Source organism: Falco peregrinus, chromosome W, assembly GCF_023634155.1.
Source record: "Falco peregrinus isolate bFalPer1 chromosome W, bFalPer1.pri, whole genome shotgun sequence".
In the NCBI taxonomy this organism is placed as follows: Eukaryota; Metazoa; Chordata; class Aves; order Falconiformes; family Falconidae; genus Falco; species Falco peregrinus.
Genome location: NC_073743.1, coordinates 2,174,535 through 2,193,472, shown reverse-complemented (window position 1 = coordinate 2,193,472; position 18,938 = coordinate 2,174,535). Strand labels below are relative to the sequence as shown.

Below are 18,938 nucleotides of genomic sequence, written 5' to 3'. Positions count from 1 at the left end.
CATAGACGTAACTAAACGGTTGACTAAGGTGTTGTTTACCTTAAACTATCTCTCCCTTAGGGAGGGTAGAGAGGGACCACCTGTTGTTATACATCACCAAACAGCGCGAGGGAACCAAACAACTACAGTTCCTGGTTTGAATGTTCTGTATAAAAATATGGCTTCAGGTGTATGGGAAGGACGTAATCCCGTGTTATTTAATGGTAGAGGTTATTTTTGTATCTCCACAGATAAAGGACCGATATGGGTCCCTAGTAAGTTTGTGCGACCTGTATGTCAAGATCAGAAGACGGAAGAGAAGACTCAGAGAGAGAGCAGACAGAATAAACTGTCTATCTTGTAAGGGATGTAACCCACGGGTATTATGCCAATGTATGCTATTTGGGGTAAAGCGGTTCTGTAAGCCAAAGCTTAAATGTAAATGGTGTAAAGAGTGCACGTGTTTGATTAGTAACCAGGCATGAAGCAAGAGAAAACATATGACTAGTGTAATACCATGCTGACTGGAGACAGTACACATCATCAGAATCTGTGAAAGCACAGATTTGTGGGATGGAATGTAAAAAAAAAAAAAAAAAAAAAAAAAGAGAGAAAAAAATAATTGTGGAAATTGTAGGACTAAACATGTTTGAGTGGTGGACTTGGTTTACGGTCTTGATGAATTTTTTACCCATGGGCCAAAGTATTTTTGACATCTTGCCTAGGACAAACATGTGGGTGACAAGGGCAAATATCAAGGGAGTAACAGACTTTTTTTTAAGTCTGCAACAGGCAGACAACCTCTTTAGAACCTGTTTAATTGGTATTCCCCTGCAAGGGAATGAAACAAATTTTGATGGTTTTTTGGAATGTTAAAACAGTGGATCTGACTTCCAATCAGAATGGTACATGTATGAGTCCAAATGGGCAATATGTTTGGTCTTCTATGTGTAATGCAGCGTGGCAGAAGACGGTTATTGAGCATTTAAATCGGCCACATCATTTATCTTTGCAGGAGTTAGACCTATTGGCTAGCGTTGTACCTGTTGTATATGTTAATGTTACTGCGACTGATATGGCAGACTGTACCCACATGTCATCACCACTTCAACCCGTGAATGGCACTGGAGTAATTTGGTTTGGTGACCCGTGGCGGTTATGGCTAACACGTCAAGGTGAACGGGGGTTTTATACAGGGTTTCAAAATCTAACCAGCTCACCTATTTGGGGTGAACTGAAAGCTGGGGGTTTCCATATAGATGTATCAGGGGGTTATCAGTTGCCACCGGGAATCTTTCTAATATGTGGGGACAGAGCGTGGCCAGGGATTCCTTTGTATCCTGTCGGTGGACCATGTTATTTAGGGCGTTTGACTTTGTTTGCTCCACATATGAAAGACTTATTGAAAATGACTCAACAATGTCATAGATCACGGAGGGCACTGCGCACCTTTGATGAAACATGTAATGACCGAGTCGATCTGCAGTCTGTAACAACAAATGTCCTAGCCTCCATATTTATGCCGGGGACAATGGCTGCATTAAATGCTAAGAATATACGAAGGTTAGCGTGCTGGGGAGAGAAACAATTGAATCTTACGTCACAGATTTTAAGTTCGCTATTGCTTGATGTAGATAGTGTTAGGCATGCTACGTTACAAAATAGAGCTGCAATAGATTTTTTGGTATTAGCAGATGGACACGGTTGTGAGGATTTTGAAGGGATGTGTTGTATGAACCTTTCCGATCATTCCATATCGATGCACAAGAAGTTCACATATTTCTTTCTTCCTTTCCCTCTGGATCTTATTCTCCCCCTTCCCCCCTCCCCCCCCCTTTTTTTCATTATAACTGTTATTGTCATCATTGTTGTTACTGTTCTTTCATTCTTATTCTATTTCAATTATTAAATTGTTCTTATCTCTGCCCTCAGGTTTTACATTCCTTTCCAATTCTCCTCCTCATCCCTCTGGGTGAGGAGGGAGTGAGTGAGCAGCTGTGTGGTACTTAATTGCCAGATAGGGTTAAACCACGACAAACCAAGATGTAGTTTTCCAGTAACACTTTAAAGGATTCTTTTTTGTATTATAGTTCAATAGTTTACAGTTGAAATATTTGAGGGTATTAAATAAGAAAGAACTTGCTTTAATTTATATGTCATGTTTTATAGACCTTGATATTAGCTTAATTATTAGAATTAGTATTACTTAAATCCGTAAGACCAGTCAAATAGAAAGGCTAAATCAAGAGGAAAGGACCATACTATGCCATAAAACAGTTTGCAAGCTCCCTTACCAGTTCAAGCTGCAAAAGACCCAAGCGAGCACAACATTCAGAGCCTGGCAGTGAACTGGGACACTACTTACACATAAGTGTTTGCCTAAATTCCCCAATTACCAAACTGATTTAGTTGAACAAGTATGCACACAAAGTTTAGGTCAGGCTGATGAATAGTGAATGCTGTACCACTTATGTAAAGGATGACGCACCTATGTTTATTTAAAAGTCAGGAAATGTCCAAGGACCCTTATTGCCACATGACGGATGCACAGACTGCTAAGTCCTTGGGTTGGTTATCTTTAGAAGGGACATTTTGTCTTAGATTCCTGTTGTACATGCAACGTGGCGAAGATGGAGACTTTAAACATGGCCGCTAAGGAATAGAGCCTGCGCAGAGACAACTCCTCAAGGACATTGCACAGGCACGAGATATGTAAATGAATTCTCAGAATTGTAATGAATTTGTAAACGATTTCTTGGAAAACTACTGAATAGGTATGAGTAGCCTGTATAAAAGGGGGACTGAAAAGTCCCCTCGGTGTGCATGACTGGTGGAGTGATCCCCTATGCACCTAGTGCTGCCGAATAAAGATAACCTCCGCTCGCCTGCATATTGCTGACTGATTCTTCAAATCACAACTATAGACCCAGCGTTCCAGGCACATAATTATACTGGTCTACCGGTTCCGGTAGGAACAGGGTGGTATTGGTTGTGTGGCACAGCAGCTTGGAAAACTTTGCCTCTGGGGTGGTGAGGAGCGTGTACCTTAGGCGCTCTGGTTCCTAAAATCACTATTATTGATAAAACAACACTGGACCCTGTGAGAAGAGGATGGAGGAGTATTTTGGTCAGAAACTGAAGGACAGATAACCCTTTAATTGAAAGACCAACAGGCTATCATAGCTTCATGTGATGGCTAATCCCATCATTGGGAGATAGGGAGTTAGAGAAAGCTATAGTGAACATCTCAGCTGTAATAGAAATGATTGAAAACAAAATTATAAATGCAATCAGAGCCCTCCAGGAAGAAATTATGAGCCTGTCAAAAGTAGTAGCACAAATCATATGGCTTTAGATCTTTTATTAGCCTCACAAGGAGGGGTATGTACAATAATCAATGTCAGCTGTTGTATGTACATAGACCATAGTGGCCGAATCACTGCTGACTTACAGGAAATCAGTAAACAGGCAAAGATCTTACATGAAGTAACTAAAGATGACATCTCTTGGGGTTTTTCCAAGCTGTGGGAAAAACTGACCTCCTGGTTACCAAATTTAACATGGTTAAAATAATTGTTTGTTATAGTAATAATAATCATCCTTTTGTCCATAATTTTTTGCATAGCAGTTTGATGCGGTTTGTGGCGTTTCCAAAACACAGGAGATTCCTATAGTGAATGGAAGAAGAATCAATTAAGACAAACTATAGTCCAACAAATATTTTTAAAAATTCTTAGACAAAGAAACAATGTATTAGATTGGGTACAGTAAAGGAATTTACTAATTTTCTAGAAAAGGGGGGACTGAGGGAAGGGGTTAAGGAAATTTTAGTAGATCTAATTGCTTAAAAATTACCTAAATTGTTGTTGATAAATAATGCTTTGTTTTACTAACCATTGTGTAAATTAACTGAAGCAAGGAGTCTACAATTCCTCCTGAAGGACAGTTCGTGGTGATAACTAGCTAAAACCAACTCTATAGTTTGGACAAAGACCAAGGAACAACTGAGTCTGCGCGAAGAGGGAAGGTAAAAAGTTCAGAGCAAGGGAGACTACCAAGCCTTCATCCCCATGACCCCCACCAAGAGGCACCACGCAAGAGCAGTTGGGAATGACTTATGGAAATGACTTCTTGGAACTAATTTTAATATGAAGCGGGTATAGGTTGTGAATATGTATAGGCGTATTTGGAAATCTTATGTATATGCAACATTTGATTGTATAAATTGAGGCAAGTTGTTGCCCCTGGCGCGCAAGGCTTTGGTGGGACTACCCCACCCACCCCTACTCCCACCCTGTGCTGCCCACGGCTAAATAAACATACCTACTTTACAATCTGATAAGATTGTGGAGTCTGATTCCGCGTGTTAAATGTGCAAGAGTAGTCTGAATTTTGATTCTCACTTAAGATATGGAAGACCCCATCCTAAGCTGCTGGTTGGCACTTTGGGTGTCCATGATGGTTACCGAAATCTCGGAATGAAGAACTTATCGACACAAATGTGATGTAGATAAGCAGACACTTCTTTATTGACGGCCGGGTGCGTGAGCGAGTCCTCTCACGATCAACGCACACCAGGTCCCAAAATCAGATTCCATATATAGAACTTATTCATACATATTCATTAAATATTCATGCATAATCATAATATTTCCCATAAATCATTAACATACTCTCCTATATCCGATTCTGCGCAGTAAAGCTTAGAAAGGTCTAGAAATGAGTCTGGGATACGATTTGGGTAGGTGGTATATGAGTCGGTGGTCGCGATCTCCCCCTGCTGGAATTACCTTTTACTAAAGTTCACGATTTCTTGGCAGGTAACCACAAGCTGTTCCAGTCGACTCTCCCCAGTTTCCATTCATCTCATATTCTGACATTTCAATACACCTTCTACATACAGAAGACTGGTCAAATACAAAGAAACCTTTCAAACCCTGAAGTTATTACCTAAGTTTTAACAATGGTTTGTCGCGACGGAGGGAAGACACAGTCACTCAATAAGAGTGATCAGCAGACTTCGTTTATTGTACCTTACAGTCACCTTTTATGCCTTGTTATAATTAGCTCATACATATTACAAAAGTTAAGCTCATTATTGGTTAGTTGCCTAAATACCAAGCCCACCCCTAGTTTCTCTTCTGTAGTTATCTGTTCCCACCTGTAACATTCTTTTCCCACCACAATCTTCCTGATATTGTGTAACAAGGACAGCCAAAGGCAGTGTATTTTTGCTTTACTTCAGATAAGCTGAGAGCGATGTGCATTTTTGTCCAGCCAGCTGGACTATGTCTATGTGACCCTTTTCAGCTAGTCAGTTATCCACAATTGCCCCGTTTTTATTTTGGGCGACATAGGCCTGGTTGACCATTTTCAATAACAGCGTTTTAACACAGGAAAATACACAGCCAACTTATAAAATCTCAGTTCAGAAGTATAATCCCTGAAATACTTGAAAAATAAAGTTAGCTTGAAGCTTTAATTTAGATGCTCTTTCTGTTCCAGTAATATAAAAAGTTTAAAAAATTTAAAGGTAATTTTAAAGTTCTGAACATGGACTAATGCAAGCTCAAAACCCAAAAAGAAACCAAACTGATGCTTGACTAGGAATATTTGCAAATATTTTAGTGGAAAATCCCTGACCATTAACAATTTTCTGTCCAAATAACAACTGCCCTTATGCAACCAACCAGTCCATACATTTTCTGAAGAATACCTCATTGATATCAAAGAATTAACAAAGGGAAAAAAATTAGTTCTAAACTATATACATTCATAAGTGGATTTTTCAATAGTTACATACAGATTTACACACTAAGCCATAATGGCTTGTAGGTGATACACACAAGAAGAGTATGTTGCTTATCTGTCTGAATGTCTATGCTAAATTTGACAACTATGCCACAAGCCAAGCCTACATGGGTGCTGTGTGTTATGCACGTTCCTTAACAAACAGATGTATAATAGACAAATTCCCAAGATCTAGTCCCCAACCTAATTATATTATTTTGTAGCCAATTAAGGAAAATAACACAAATGTGCATATCTACATGTGCACACACCTTTTAGTTCAGAACCAATCTGTGATAAAAGGCCTTAGCCTTATGGCATCATCGAATCTTAACGAGTACAGTAATTAAAAATGCAGTCTTAATGTAAGTGCGATTTATGCTGACATTCCCTCAAATGCTACACGTGAGTATTTCTCACTCAACTGCCTCAAGTTAAAATAGTAGTATTTGTTAATATGTATTAAAAAATCATTAATTCTCTACAATAGCAGTTGACTTCCATAACACTATGTAAGCAAAAGAGGCTTAAGATGGGTTTTCTGAATACTAACAATTTATTTTAGACTGTCTAAACTCAGGTCTTGAAAGATTTCACTCTGCTAGACATAGAAACACTGTTGCACTCCAGTTGTGATATCCCTTTTCCCAAGTTGTCACATGCACATCTCGCTCAAGCAACATTATTGTTAAAGTTTCTCTCTGCTACATAAAAGCATATTGCACTTGTAGATATAAAAGACAGCACCCTTACTTAGATTATTACCTTATTACCTCATAACTCTTAGTATACCTTGTATCTCTGATTTCATCACTTCAAAAATTCACCAGAAGCAGATAAAACCACAGCATCAGACTAAACTACACCTTAACCGCTGATTCAAATAAAGGCATTCTCTTCAGATATGCCTAATGCTTACAAATAATTTTGGCTGGTTTTGATCAAAAAACTATTATTACAATAATGATCAAAAATAATAATCCTGTTTGCAAAATGCCTTTAAGCCAGCCTCCTAGTCCCAACCAATTTCCACATTCAGAATACAGCATAAATACAGAATACAGAATAAATTATCTCCATCAAGGCAAAAAGGCTTCTCTTTAAGCACAGAGATGTTTGCTAGTTCAAGGCAGAAACCCATTTCTTGTAGGGGACATCTGAAGCACTTTTTTTTTGGTGGGTTTGTAATCAAGTCCGTATTTTTCCTTGAGAAGCTTAAGCTGTTCCTCTTGTTTCAGGAGTGTTTCCAACTCTGATTTGTCGAATAGGTCCGTATTTCCCAAACATATCATACATTTCCTCCGCTGTGATTTTATACGGCAGGTTCCGAATATAAAGGACCCGATTGACCTCTGGGGGCAGCCGGATGTCAGCTCGCTTGGCCGCTTGCATCGCCATGGCGCCGATCGGAGGGGGGGGGGTGCCGCCTCGGAGAGAAACCGCGGCCGGGAAGGGGCCTGCCGGGCCGCGCGCCGCCGCTCGCCGCTGCCGCGGGGGACCCGGATGCTATCCCATACGCTAATAACCCGGGTAATGCCTTTTTACAGTCTATGTCCCGAACGCTCCGCTTTTCTAAAAAGCATATGAGCGAATCGTACGTCGCTTGTCTCTCCGTACCGTCGTCAGCGCTGTTGCAGCCTTTGCGAGACTTCGGCGACGCGTGGCCGGCGGGACCCTCTGTAGGTGCTCCCGGGCGCGGGGACTGTGCCCTTCCGCCTCCTGCGCTGCTTTCAGGACCGGTACCCGAATCTCCGTCGAACCGTGGCTCGCAGGTTCAGCCCTCTCTAGGGTCCCTGTTAGGGTGCCATTTGTTGCGACGGAGGGAAGACACAGTCACTCAATAAGAGTGATCAGCAGACTTCATTTATTGTACCTTACAGTCACCTTTTATGCCTTGTTATAATTAGCTCATACATATTACAAAAGTTAAGCTTAGTTGCCTAAATACCAAGCCCGCCCCTAGTTTCTCTTCTGTAGTTATCTGTTCCCACCTGTAACATTCTTTTCCCACCACAATCTTCCTGATATTGTGTAACAAGAACAGCCAAGGACAGTGTATTTTTGCTTTACTTCAGATAAGCTGAGAGCGATGTGCATTTTTGTCCAGCCAGCTGGACTATGTCTATGTGACCCTTTTCAGCTAGCCAGTTATCCACAATGGTTCTAGCCCATTCTTCTAGCTGTGGTACGGGATATACAGAGGATTTCATAGCAGCTTTTACTGTGCAACTATAAGTTTCATTAAAATATATTTCTTATCCTTCTATATTTCTATTTTATAAAATAATTTTTATAAAATCAAATAATCAATCAAATAAAGTCAATCAATCTTAACTTATATAGCAAAACTATAACATGATCAAAACTACGTTTTATACACTGGAAGCCCAAGAATCATCTTCAGTGAAAACCTCACAAGATATTGAAATATTATATATAGCTTTGTTGTCAGTAAGCAGGTTCCTTACACAGTGCGCAGTGCCAATTCACACACCAAGTTGAGGTATTCCTTATTTCTTTATTCTAGTTTGCGCAAAGTAGGGAGCTAGGTGGTAACCCTCAAATGCCTAGCTCTCCGATTGTCAAAACTTTACACTATTTATACAGTTGAGTATACAACTGACGTGAGGAATTAGACTCTATAACTCGGAAGTTATAAAGTAGGTATGTTTATTGTGCGCAGTTGCACGGGGGATCGCTCCTCCACAAGCGTGCATGCCCGAAGTGACGAACCATCTCACATTTATACAATGAAACAAATGAATATTCAATTAACGCCTATACATATTCGTTACCTAAACCCCGCTTCGTATGTTAATTAGCTTATCAGTCCTTTGCCTGGAATGTGGTGGTCTTGCAGGTTTGTAGGTGATTCATGTCCTTGTGACCATCCGATCTTCTCCAGCAAGGAGACTTAGCACTCCCTTCCTCTAGATAGCCTTGGAATGTCTCTCATCCTTTTCTCATTCTTTTTTAAATAGCCCCTTTGTTAGAGGAAGAAGGGCAGGCATCTCCTCAAAACTGTAGGTGTCTCCTCAAAGCTGTGTGCCTATGTGACCAGACATCGCACCCATGACCCGTCACCATACCCACATTCCTGGGCAGACATATACAATCACAGTCCATGTCCATTGTCCCCATTTCACACTATTTCTCCATAGCAATCCCCCCTTTTCTATCAAACTAAGTAAATTCTTTTACTTAAGCAGCCTTCCCGAATGATATAAAGCATCATACATAAGTGTTACCCTTTTAAACATTCTCCAAACCCACAAATATAACACAATGGTTAGTATTAAGGAAATTCCTAAACTGATCAATAAGATCACAATGGGGTGTACCAGAGTGTTAAGAATTCCTGTTGCAGAAGGTGACCAGCCAAAGAGAGTATCCCACCAATTATGGTTTCCATCCTGTTCTACCTTTTTAAAACTTTCTTGATCCCCTCTACATCATGATGGATCATAAGAAGAGTTTCGTGTCCCTTTTCTTTGGTTTCTTCCAGTATACGTTGTAAATCTGCATGTTTTAATAGTTCTTTTATACTGCTTATATTTAGTCCTATGGGGGTAGGAATTATCATCTGTGATGGGGTAAAGTTGGATTTTAAGAATTGATGAGACACTACTGCGGCTGAGTAACTAAAATCGCATCCTGTGATAGTAGTAAAATTACAAATACAATAATTTGAATACTGTGCAGTCTCCTTTACCTCCCCATCTACGGTTATTGTGTTACACTTAGTTCTCAAACACGCACATCCCTTCCCTGCATATATAATTACTGTTTTCAAGTTTGCATTTGGTCGGGCCTCGAAATGACATATTTTCTGATCTGTATCTAAACAAGTATCCTGAGCCATTATAGTATTGCTTTCACAGAGGAAGCCCTGCTGCTCTCGCATAATACAAGATTCTAAATCTACTGTTTGCCACTTGTCGCCTGTCTTTCTGGCCCATGTTCTATGTTCAAAAGGGTATAGGAGCACCCCATTATGGTTAATTCCAAGGGCTACAATGGGGTGTATGGTAATTATTACTGCATTACGTATGGTTAATACAAAACCTGTGATTGTGTGTGTGTTGGGGTCGTAGGTAAAGTTCACCATTTTCCACCATGACTGGAGTTTTCTTTCTACCTCCGTAGCATTGTCCCAAACCATCTTTCGAATTTCCGTAGGAAATATGCCTTCCTCTCCTTCTCTTATTATGGATGCAGCTATTGATTGCATCCACATTTGGGCTTGGATACAACTTAGAGCCAGGGCGACGTCGTCCTGTAAACCACCTAACGCCTTAGTGATGAGTTGATGATCTTCCATGTTTATTTGTTCCCACCTGGGGAGTACCTTCGATATCAACCATTGATGCGCCCCTAATGCCAATAATGAAGATTTTAGTGGTTGTTGTAGTTTTGATAGATCGGCTGTGGTGGCGGCTAGTTTATTCATTATCACTTCTGAATCTATGGAATTTAATACTCCGAGTCCTGTTCCCAACATTCCAGTTACATCTCTCACTATTCTGTTTCGATAGATATTTCCCCTTTGTCTTAACCAAGTTGTCCATCCCTCATAAGAGGTCCGTAAGAAGGGGGAACAGGATGGCTTAACATCAGAAACATTGACTTGTATTTGTAACTCTATTCTTTTAAGAGACCATTCTGGGTTAAACAACATTTGTTGCTGACCTGTATTTCTGATTACATATGGTCCAATTGTATAAATTTTTGGATTTGGTTTAGTTAATTTAAGATCAAGCGTTAATGGGGTTGTTGTAACTTGTTGCAGAATGGATGAAAGAGAACGGCCACGGTTCCATAGAAGGACTGTGTGATACAGCTTTTGACACAAGTCTGGAGTGAACCAAGCTAGGCCGCAGTGGGAAGTTACCAGGCTTGCTAAAAATGGAAAATTACCAGGACTGCTAAAAAGGGAAAAGAGATAAGGTCATGCTGACCTTGTGCCTAATGTTGTAAATAACTTTGAGGAATTCGCGTAGACAAGAGAGGAAAAAAAAATATATGTAGCTAGCTATCCGCCGAAACCGCAAGTAGGAGGACGTATGAAAGTGTAACCCTTTAGAGCTTAGCCAATCAGCAGATGATTTGTAGGCATAATTAACTGGAACTGTATATAAGACATAATCGCGCCGTAATAAATCGAAGCTTGCTTTATCACTCATATTGAGTCGGCTGCTTGCTTTCCCTCGCTCGTTGCAGTAACTGTGGTGGTGGTAGGAACAGTGGTTAGCAGGATTGTTATTTTGATCTTATAAGTCAGAGCTGTTCTTGGGGATTCCTTTCCTAGGCATATTATAAAGATGGGCTCAGTTAAGGTAAAATTGTGCCAACATTCCCGTGAATTAAAGCACATGGTTGTATTTAGAAGGGTAAATTCCTTATCTACCTTTCTGACATTAATCAGGGTGTCTCCCGAAATCTTGGTGTTATCCTTTTCATTATATGTTTGACACCCTACTTCGGTCGACTTTGTGTACATCCTCCCGATCCCATTGATTCCTTTGGTACACCTCATCTTCAGAAAAAAACACCATAGCTAGTTTCGTCTTTGAGTCCACCTTTCCCATTATTCCAGTGTGTTTTTTCTGGGCATGATTCCAAGGTCAGTTATCAGGCTCTTGGTTGTAGGCAAGAGAGAGGGTACAAAAAACCACAAATGGTTTAAACCCACTATTGATCATTTTAACAATTTAAACGTTTCTCATATATACATATAAAATCTGTTTTGATCAAAATATCTTTTTTTGAGTTGGGGCTTACTGATAACAAGTTGGGCAAGACTGGCCACTGGCTCAGTCCCAGACTCTTTTGTTCTATATTGTTTGTTGTGGTGCCCTTCCCATATGGTGGATCCGCAACCGCTCAGGTTCACTTACTTGCCACCAATATTGTTCCCATTTGTCCGAGTAAATTTGAGTTTCAGTTCTTTTTTATCTGGGGTTACTTTCCACGAAGTTGCAGGGGCTTTCTTAATTCAGGTATGGTGAATCCAAGAATTCTGTCCCTCAACCTTGATTGCAGTGTAGGTGGTGAGTAGGACTTGAAAAGGTCCGGTCCACTGTGGTTCCAGGGTTTTATCTGTAAAACACTTAACATATACATAGTCCCCTGGTTGTATATCGTGAACAGGTCCATCCAGACCCCTACTACGTGTTCCCATCACATGCTTTTCAATTCTTATTAATTGTTTGTTTAGTGCCACCATATAGGAAGTCATTGTTTCTTCACCAATCTGTGAAGACGTCCCCTTGTTACCGATTAGTTAATAAGTTAAAATCGATTGATTCTATTTGATTAATTAATTGATTTTATAAAATCATTTAATAGAATTAAAATGTAGAAGGCTAAGGAAAAAAAAAATTATAGGAAACTTGCATCTACGCAATAAGAGACGTTATGGAATCTTTTGTACGTCTTGTACCAAGGCTAGAAGAAGGGCCTGGAAATATTGTAATAACTCTAGGGTTGGAAGGTTCCCATTGTATTTAACCAGTCTTCTGTATGTAGAAGGTGTATTGAAATGTCAGAATATGAGATTAATGGAAACCAGGGAGAGTTGACTGGAACAGCTGGTGGTTACCTGCCAAGAAACTGTGAACTTTAGTAAAAGTTAATTCCGGCAGGGGGAGATCGCGACCACCGACTCATATACCACCTACCCAAATCGTACCCCAGACCCATTTCTAGACCTTTCTAAGCTTTGCTGCGCATAATCGGATATAGGAGGAGAGTATGTAAATGATTTAAGGGAAATGTTATGATTATGTATGAATAATTAATGAATATGTATGAATAAGTTCTATATATGGAATATGATTTTGGGACCTAGTGTGCGTTGATCATGAGAGGACTCGCTCACGCACCCGGCCGTCAATAAAGAAGTGTCTGCTTATCTACATCACATTGGTGTCGATAAGTTCTTCAGTCCGAGATTTCGGTAACACCCTTTTGTACCACATAGGGTCATCCATATAAAATTTCAAATGGGCTAAGCCCCTCTTTTGCTCTTGGTCTAGTTCAAATTCGTGTAAGAGCTAATGGCAAAGACTGGGGCCAAGTTAGATTTGTTTCTTGACCTAACTTGACAGTCTGTTGTTTGATTAGATGATTCATCTTTTCCACCTGGCCACTCGATTGTGGTCGGTATGGGGTGTGTAATTGCCAATCTATTCCTAGATGGTGGCTGATCTGTTGCACTATTCTGGACACAAAATGTGAACCTCTATCCGAGGACATTACCGCTGGGACTCCAAACCTAGGTATTATCTCTTGGAGTAGTATTTTGGTCACTTCCCGGGCTTTAGCAGTTCTGCACGGGAAGGCTTCTGGCCAACCTGAAAAGGTATCTGTTAGTACCAATAAATATCGATACCCCCCTTTTCTAGGAAGTTCCCAGAAATCGATCTGCCAATGTTGCCCTGGATAATTTCCTCTACTAATGTTCCCTAGTTTTATTTTATTTGCTGTATTGGGATTATTGCATAAACACATTTCACATTGCTGAGTCACCTGTTTTATTACAGTATACAAGTTTCACCCTATCAATTTCTGATTTAGACTTTTATATAAAGTATCAGCTCCCCAATGCGTCTTATTAATAATAGGGCTGTGGTCCATATTAAATTGGATGGTACCACTATACGACCATCCCTTAAATAAGTCCACTTATTTATTTTATTTTATCATTCATGTCCTGAATTACTTTTAAGTTTTCTTTAGAATAGTTTGGCTCTTGATCTGTACTTACAGTTTGGATTTTATCGTCTGGTATTAAGGATAATTCCTCCTTTCCTACCTCCTCTGTTACTCGTCTGGCCTCATGGTCGGCCAGGCAGTTTCCAATTTCCAAATCGGTGCCTCAGAGTGGGCCATTCCTCACATCAAGGTCTGGCATGGCATATGTTCCCACTGCTCAACACCTACTGGGTTGCAGCCAACAGCGGAGCTCAAGATTCTTCTTGGTGGCAAACACAGAGGCCACCCCAGTCTTGCCCTTGACTATGGTAGGAGGCACCTGACCAACCTTATTCCTTGTACTTCGTTGTCAATGCAGAGTTTCATCTGCACATCCCATAACTAGTCATTGTCATGGCAAAACACACAGATTTACATTAGTAGATCTACTACAGAGTGTATTTTATTTCAGTTTCTCTGCCAATATCCCCACAGCCTTGCTGACCAAGGGATATTGTTTTTATCTGAACTGGGCAAGCCTCCCCCTTATCATTTTTACTGTAACAGGTAAAGCATTTTTCACCTTTCCCGGAAGTTATTTTCAGATACACCTGGTTAAAAATTTCTTTTACTTCAGGGAGGTCCTCTTTTCCTCTTTTCTGTTGAATTAAAGATAAGCTCAATATTTCAATTACTTGATCATATTTAACTTTTAATTTCATTTCCCCTTCTTTAAACGTCTAGATGTTCTAATAAATCTCATCCCAACAAAGATTTTGGTGAATTTGGCATTCTTATTTGTCTTCTTAGTTTGTACTTTAAAGGTTTCAGGATGTTTTCCTGGTGGCCACCAGCTCCCACAACTGTAACAATTTATTTTTTTTTTTTACTGAAGTTTAACAAATAAGTTGGTTTTGTATTCACTAAAATTCCACCTCATACCCATTCCCTGCCCTAAAAGGGGCCGTTGTAGGACAAGGCCTCAAGGACAAGAGTCCAAGTACTGATAGCCTGATGAATAGAGACTTGTTAGAACTTGTAGGGCACAAGCCCTGGGAGCAAAGGAACAAGCTAACTGCAGAACCCTGAGCCGTCACAGTTGAGGAGGCAACCAGACGGACAGAGAAACAAGTAGCCAGATAAGGGAACAGATGGCACCAATATGTAATCAAGAAAGCCGCATAGAAAGAAACTCCCTAACCTTGGAATAGAAATTATTGCTAGGTCAAGATAAACTAGTAAGTTCCTATTGTTCTAACGGTGTGCCTTAAATATCAACCAATCAGTGTTTTTTACGCTTAAGATTTAACCAATCAGTGTGTAATATGTAGAAGGTAGAAACGTATATATTTGTAAGAAAATCACTAATAAATGGACATTTGCTTGCATCAAGCTGTGTCCCGTCTCTTCATTCGCCGCAGGCCGTTACCGGTCCTGTTGTACTGCAAATGCTGCAGCAATTGGGGTGACATTGTCAGGTCCTTCTGCTCAATTGTCAGCAACAGCAACCCCCTCCTCCTCACCAGCAGAAGGGTTCGGGGCAGGAGATGCTCTTCCTGCTCTGCAGGTTACACAAGCCTGCCTCTGCAGCAGCACTTCTGTTTTAACTCTTTCTGACCCTGAATGCAAATCTGCTACTTGTTGCTTTAAGTCTGTGTTATTACATATCAGGCCTTTGCAGGCAAACAGAAAACATCCTGCCATGCATCCCAGCATGATTCAGTCGCACCTTCGAGGGGGTACGGGGGTTTGTACAAACTCACCCCAATACTTCAACACTTTCACAAGGTCTTTGATTCTCCACCCACCCCCGTCTCAGGTTTTACATACATCAGTACAAGTTTTTATCTTACAACGTGTTTCATTCTGGTTGCTCCACAGAAGGAACCGCAACCTGAGCTTTTAAACACAAAAATTTCAACAAGAACATCTTTCTAGTTTAGGTCTTGGGGTTTTTTTCCTATCCTTTTCTAGAGCCATAATCAAAGATCAGGTGATGTTAATCCCGCACTCTTTCTAGTGTTAGTACCATAGGATCCCGAGGGGGTACTAATCCACAGTCCTTTTGCCACTCAGGTTTGTCCTGGAGGACGAAGAACATGTCTGCATATGATACTTCGTCCCATTTTCCTTCTCTTCTCAGAAACATTAATTGCAGGAGAGTGTTATAATCAAACATTCCTCCCTCCTGAGGCCATTTCGCATCACTCTAATTTATACAAAGGCCACCACTGATTACAATATTTAATCCATTTCCTTCTATTTTCGGTACCACCCTGTCCTGCGATATCACTCCAATGTTTTAATATACAACCCAAGGGCGATTTTTCACAGGGCTTACTCCTTCCATTTCCCATTTTGCAATTTGAATTACTTTGTTTTTCTCCGGCCGCCTTAGCCACCCAAGGTCGGAAACGTGGATAGAGCTCCTTACTCGTTTTGCACTCAAACGCCTGTCTCAAGCACTCTTGCACTCACACTCAGTCAAAATAATTAAGCTATACACGGAAAATCAAAATGCGCATCTCAATTACACCATTCACACTCTCCGGGCAGCCCGCAGTCACACAAGCAGTATGTTATAAGGTACCGTGCACTTATGTACAACTTTTAGGAGCACTAACAGTTCACAAAGTATGCATTTCAATGAACAATTGCCAAAAAACAAACAACAAACAAAAAACCAATTTTTCCTGGTCTTAAGCAGAGTGTTAAGTTTTCCGCTATTTGCCACGAATTACCAGAATATTATTACTTTTCAACATACATTTCATAACTCCGAGTTTTGAACATGTAACAAGACAACACATAGAACAAACAAGACACAGAGCGCTATTTCAGTTGTTACATTCTAGGAATTCCCCAATTCTTAAGACAACCTAAAGGAAGTTTTTAGCTTCCTCTTTTTCCTACGCAAAAGTTTCCCTTTTACTTTTGCTGTGAGGTCCCTCTTGTTCCTGTGAGATTCCGCCTTATTCCGTCCCGCCCCCCGCTTTCCGTCACGAGGCCTCCGGGCTTTTAGGAATGGCAGTAACCTCGGGTTTGCTCGATCTGCCCTCAAGATCGCTAGCGGCCACCCCTTGGTCAGCAAACCCCCTCCCAAGGTACCTTTCCTCCTGGGGACTACGCTGCGCGCCGGACGTCTCCGTGCGTCTCACCAGCCGCCCCGTTACTAAACATACCGTTTTATCCGCGGATCCAGGGGTTTCTCTTCTGCTCCCGGGTGAACAGCTGAGAAGAGGAGGCTCCTCCGAGGAAATCTCCCGGGGCGCGCCTAGGAGCGTCCGCTCCGCAGCTGGTCCCTCAGCCGAGCAGAAATCCTCCTGCCTGGCTCGCCAAAATGACGTGAGGAATTAGACTCTATAACTCGAAAGTTATAAAGTAGGTATGTTTATTGCGCGCAGATGCACGGGGGATCGCTCCTCCACAAGCGTGCATGCCCGAAGTGACGAACCATCTCACATTTATACAATAAAACAAATGAATATTCAATTAACGCCTATACATATTCATTACCTAAACCCCGCTTCGTATGTTAATTAGCTTATCAGTCCGTTTCCTGGAATGTGGTGGTCTTGCAGGTTTGTAGGTGATTCATTTCCTTGTGACCATCCGATCTTCTCCAGCAAGAAGCCTTAGCACTCCCTCCCTCTAGATAGCATTGGAATATCTCATCCTTTTCTCATTCTTTTTTAAATAGCCCCTTTGTTAGAGGAAGAAGGGCAGGCGTCTCCTCAAAACTGTAGTTGTCTCCTCAAAGCTGTGTGCCTATGTGACCAGACACCGCACCCATGACTAGTCACCATACCCACATTCCCGAGCAGACGTATACAATCACAGTCTGTGTCCATTGTCCCCATTTCACACTATTTCTCCATATCACAAAGACATCAGCCTTCATTGGTACAAGTTACTCCGTTTCCCATTTCTCATGTAATTCCCTCGCTTCTCATGTTAAGTCTCAATTTCTTTTGGGTCTGGGGGATTTCTTGAGTCGGTGGTTGCGATTTCTCCCTGCCGGAATTCCCTTTCCCTTAATTTTGCTGAGCTCATTGCTTGTGATGAGCTTCCTATCAGCTCACCTATCTTGTGGAGGTGCTTCCTTTGTGAAGCTCCTTTTCTGAACAAAAGGATTTGCCTGTGCTTAAGGAAGCCCTTAGCAGGGTATACAATGAGCTTGTAACCTGAATTAACCCTTAACAACTCATTCGCTCCAACTGTCTCAAAGTCAGACCAACAACAACACATTCAATTCCATCAACCACCCGATATCAGTTTTGCAAGCAAACCTGCTTATTGTGATTTATGCTGGTAATATAACATAATCAGAACTGCAAACTGAACATTTTGTCTGAAAAACCATACCATCACTGAACTACAAGGTTTTATTTAATACTGTATACAAAACAGCTAATCAGGGTAATCAGGACAATGACGTTTATTGTAGGCAGGCTCTAGCTACGATTACTTCTGTCTTCTTTCCTTTAAAGCCCCTTCCTGTCTGAGTTTATTTTTTGTTTTCCAACTAAGAAATAGTACCTGTAAGAAGAGTAGCTTATGGTAGTAAAGCAGTAGAGTAAATTATTCTAAGAGGAATCACATTATTTTGATTGCTCAGTTATCCTTTCTTTTTCTAAATGCAGGTAAACTAAGACTGCCTCTCCTTTTATTTGAAAGTTTACAGTCTAAACATTTTGCTGTTATCTTATTCTTAACTACTTGATTTTTTGTACTTTTTTTTAATCTGAGGATTGTGAAGTTCTTGCAGAATAACTAAAAATTGTGTGGTGTAGAAAACAACATTTTTAAATGCCTTGCAGGTAATAAAAAATCCCCAGCCACTTCTGTGTGTGGAAGCAAAAGATTTGCTTACGTATTCTTTGAATGAGTTCTAAAAATATTTTATATCTAAATCTTGCTGTGTTAGAAAAAGTAGTTTACAAGATCTGTTATTAATAATTCAGAATTTTTTCCAACCTTGTTTGTGATAAGTACACTGTTTATAATTTCCTCAGTCTAAAGAATGTTATGACCACTGAGTTGAAGAATCAGTCACCAATATTTGAGTGAGCGGAGGTTATCTTTATTCGGCAGCGCTGGGTGCATGAGGGATCGCTCCACCAAAGTCATGCACACCGAGGGGACTTTTCAGTCCCCTCTTTATACAAGCAACTCATACCTATTCATTAACTTTTCGGGAAATCATTTACATATTCATCACAATTCCGGAAACTAATTTACATATCACACTAAACTTGTGACCATGATTTAAGTCTTTGTCTTTGCCACACGTTGCATAAAGAACAGGAACTTAGGACCAGATCGCCTTTTTAAAGATGACAAATCCAAGGACTTAGCAATTAGTACATCCGTCATGTTAGCAATAAGGGTCCTTGGACGTTTCCCAATTTTTAGATAAACATAAGTACATTTCCTATAGATAAGTGGTACATCATTCATCATTCACCTGCTCG

At 40.6% G+C, this 18,938-nt stretch overlaps 1 protein-coding gene and 2 long non-coding RNA genes across 3 annotated transcripts in view; 1 reads left to right on the top strand and 2 right to left on the bottom strand.

Moving 5' to 3' along the window:
* The window catches only part of LOC129783103 (uncharacterized), a 33,970-nt gene extending 29,667 nt beyond the window's left edge, over positions 1-4,303 (top strand). The window contains exon 3 of the long non-coding RNA XR_008745085.1: positions 3,895-4,303. This is a non-coding gene — a long non-coding RNA (uncharacterized LOC129783103). The remainder of the gene's footprint in view (positions 1-3,894) is intronic.
* Positions 4,304-7,613: 3,310 nt separating this feature from the next.
* LOC129783095 (uncharacterized) lies at positions 7,614-16,974 on the bottom strand. The gene is made up of 2 exons (XM_055792784.1): positions 13,493-16,974; positions 7,614-13,396 (listed from the first exon to the last, which is right to left on the bottom strand). The coding sequence occupies exon 2, from the start codon at positions 10,445-10,447 to the stop codon at positions 9,188-9,190; it is 1,260 nt and encodes a 419-aa protein (XP_055648759.1). The 5' UTR covers positions 10,448-13,396; positions 13,493-16,974; the 3' UTR covers positions 7,614-9,187.
* On the bottom strand, positions 7,614-17,052 carry LOC129783104 (uncharacterized). The gene is made up of 2 exons (XR_008745086.1): positions 16,981-17,052; positions 7,614-8,574 (listed from the first exon to the last, which is right to left on the bottom strand). It is a non-coding gene; the product is annotated as an uncharacterized LOC129783104 (long non-coding RNA).
* Positions 17,053-18,938: the final 1,886 nt, after the last annotated feature.